The sequence below is a fragment of the Alosa sapidissima genome, chromosome 8, assembly GCF_018492685.1.
Source record: "Alosa sapidissima isolate fAloSap1 chromosome 8, fAloSap1.pri, whole genome shotgun sequence".
Taxonomy (NCBI): domain Eukaryota; kingdom Metazoa; phylum Chordata; class Actinopteri; order Clupeiformes; family Clupeidae; genus Alosa; species Alosa sapidissima.
In genome coordinates, this window is record NC_055964.1 from 32,112,329 (window position 1) to 32,115,596 (window position 3,268).

General features: G+C 42.8%; 1 protein-coding gene across 2 annotated transcripts in view; it reads right to left on the reverse strand.

Moving 5' to 3' along the window:
• The window catches only part of slc20a1a (solute carrier family 20 member 1a), a 17,819-nt gene extending 14,753 nt beyond the window's left edge, over positions 1 to 3,066 (reverse strand). The window contains exons 1-4 of one of the 2 annotated variants that reach the window (XM_042102323.1): positions 2,934 to 3,066; positions 2,490 to 2,896; positions 1,852 to 1,992; positions 803 to 888 (exon numbers count right to left, since the gene is read on the reverse strand). In XM_042102323.1, coding sequence (XP_041958257.1) covers positions 803 to 888; positions 1,852 to 1,992; positions 2,490 to 2,838 — 576 coding nt within the window. In that variant the 5' untranslated portion in view covers positions 2,839 to 2,896; positions 2,934 to 3,066. Of the gene's footprint in view, positions 1 to 802; positions 889 to 1,851; positions 1,993 to 2,489 lie in introns of both variants that reach the window. The other variant, XM_042102322.1, reaches the window with a different exon arrangement.
• Between the last annotated feature and the right edge of the window lie 202 nt (positions 3,067 to 3,268).

Consider the following 3,268-nt stretch of genomic DNA (forward strand, 5'->3'; position numbering starts at 1 on the left):
TGCCATCAGTCAAATTATTACTCATACTTACAGTGGGCTCCGCAATTTGGAAAAACAATATATATATTTGTCATGTAGCTATCCGTTTTGTACAGATTACTCAGGTATGCACATGTGTATATTGCATGCGCATGCATATATCGTAAAAGATTTCAAGACAGAAACATTGAACATATTTTAATCTGTATTTATAAAAAAAAATCTGTGGATTAGATGGAAGTGTTCAAATTATGATCGATAGTCTAATAATGCCATTATTAAGTGAAGAGTACCTGATGACTTGTTCAGGACTTGAAAAAGATTGGGACTTGGACTTGGACTCGACTTGGCTTTGATGAGACTTGGACTTGGACTCGACTTGCCCTTCTCTGTATTTACTTGGGACTTGACTTGGACTTGAGTGCTAAGACTTGGGACTTACTTGTGACTTGCCAAACAGTGACTTGGTCCCACCCTTGCTACATTTCATTGACATTGACCAAAGATTCTAGAGCAGCGCTCTGTTCTAGAATCTTTGACATTGACATAGACAAAAGAAACGCACCAGTAAATAAATAATAATCAATAACATGGTGTATGTATGTAAATAAACAATAATCAATTAAATGGTGTACGTAAACAAATAAACAATAATCAATAAAATTATGTATTTAAGTACATAAACAATAAGCAATAAAATGGTGTATTTAAGTACGTAAACAATAATCAATAAAATGGTGTATTTAAGTACATAAACAATAAGCAATGAAATGGTGTATGTAAGTGCACATAATCTGAGACGTAGTGGAAGCTACCATCGTACCTTATTCAAGATGAACTTGCGCACAAAGTAGAAGAGCACAGCAGACATGATGCCAGACAGCAGGGGGGACAGAAACCAGGAGGCAACTGTGTGGGACAGAGAGGGAAGGAGAGAGAGAGAGATGGAGAGAGAGGGGGAGAGATGGAGAGAGGGGAGAGAGATGGAGAGAGATCGAGAGAGATGGAGAGAGGGTAGTGATAGAGAGAGAGAGGGAAGATATGGAGAGAGAGAGAGAGAGAGAGATGGAGAGAGATGGAGAGAGAGAGAGAGCGATAGAGATGGAGAGAGAGAGGGGAGAGATGTAGAGAGAGAGAGGGAAGATATGGAGAGGAGAGGAGGTAGACAGAGAGAGAGAGAGAGAGAGAAGAAAGTGAGAGTTACATAATCTCCATGGCACGTTTGCCCCCGACCCATATCCCCTCACACTGGCCTGCAAATTGGTCATGGCATCTGGACATAGGGTGATAAGGATCAGAGGAGTGCAGGGTAGTGTTTACCCTGCCCCTGCTATCCAGGAGGTCGGTATGGCGTGTGTGTGTGTGTGTGTGTGTGTGTAGCATAATGTTTACCCTGCCCCTGCTATCTGCCCATATAGGCCTGACACCTTTCTCAGAACCAGGAGCTCAGTATGGAATGTGTGTGTGTGTGTGTGTGTGTGTGTGTGTGTGTGTGTGTGTGTGTGTGTGTGTTTGTGTGTGTGTTTGTGTGTGTGTGTCTACCAGCCCCTCATTCAGTTCAGAATGTACTGTCCTCAAAATAGAACATGTCCTGCAACATACAGCATGTTACTGTAAATACGACGACCACGACCTGAAAAACAAACAGTCACAAATGGGACTTTCATCTCTGATTTAAAGGAGGATGAGCTGGCAGGCCCAGCCGTTTCCAGCCATGGGAACTCCAACCCAGCTCTGGCTGAGCTCTGGCTCAGCTTCAAGTCCCTGCGGGGGCAGCTGTGTGTTCCGTGTGTGTGTGTGTGTGTGTGTGTGTGTGTGTGTGTGTGTGTGTGTGTGTGTGTTTGTGTGTGTGTGTGTGTGTGTGAGACTCACCAATGCGGAGCAGCTCCAGCCACTTTACACCCATGGGACCCTTGGCCACCATGGAGAAGCCGATGGTCGCTCCCACAATGCAATGCGTTCCAGAGATGGGCAGCTTCAGGAAGGAAGCCACCAGCTGCCACACAGCAGAGCCTGATGGGAAATAAACTGACCAATCAGAAATCAACGCACACTTAAATACTTATCTTTCAAAAGTCACACTGTATGATCAATTGCTACAAGAGAGTACATGTGAGTACTGTACATGCACACACAGATTGGCATTCATATTACTCTATTACATATCAATTGCTATTACTATTATTGTTAATAGGCCAGGACTAAATATCTTATATAATATAAGTATCTTATAAATATATATAAGTATCAATAATTGTGTTCTTGACAGGCACCATTTATTGAGATCCTTTAATGAATTCTAAATATGTGGAGATTCTAATGATTTCCAATATGTGGAGATTCTAATGATGATTTCTAAATATGTGGAGATTCTAATGATTTCCAATATGTGGAGATTCTAATGATTTCTAAATATGTGAAGATTCTAATGATTTCTAAATATGTGGAGATTCTAATGATTTCTAAATATGTCGGTTAGCGTGTGACTGTTGTTGAGAAGGGCCCCTCACCGAACATGGCGCTGATAGACCCAGCCATGAGCGTGGCCTCTGAGCCATTGTACATGCGCGGGTCGATGATGCCGCTGCGGATAGTCTCGCTGACCTTTGCCCCAAGGAGTATGGAGCCCACCGTCTCAAATATAGTGGCCAGCACACAGGCCTGCCGAAGGGTCACCACCCCTGATCCCACTGCGGTGCCGAAGGAGTTGGCCACGTCGTTGGCACCCACCGAGAATGCCAGGATGAAGGCAATGACGAAGCCAAGAATCAGCAGCCACATGTAGCCGGACATGTCTGTCGCCGTGGCAATTGTAAAGGTTGCCGTGGTTGCCAGAGCAGCTAGTGTTGTAGATTCCATTTCTGCAGTTATTTGGACTTTTATTTTCTTCTTTTTAAATAATCTCTTGTGCAGGTGACTTAAATTTCTTTTTAAATAATCTCTTGTGCTGGTGATTTAAATTTATGTTTTAAATAATCTATAGTAATCTAAAGTTAAATATTAAATAGATGTCAGTTTGTAAATAGCTTACGTTCTTCTTCTGAAAGAAAATCTGAGGTAAGTGGTGTGTGTGCGGTGTGCTAAATAAATAGACTTTTTCAGGTAAAAGGGAGACTAAATAAACACTATGTCCTGTTCCTTTCTTGTGGTGTGGAGGGGAAAGGAAATGGGACGATGCCAATTGCTATCTGCGTATAGTGGGTTTGGAGAAAGGTGTGGATTGGCTGGTGGAGGCTATGACTGCTGCGGTGACTCCCATTGTGTAACAGGCTCCAGTGAAGATGGATGG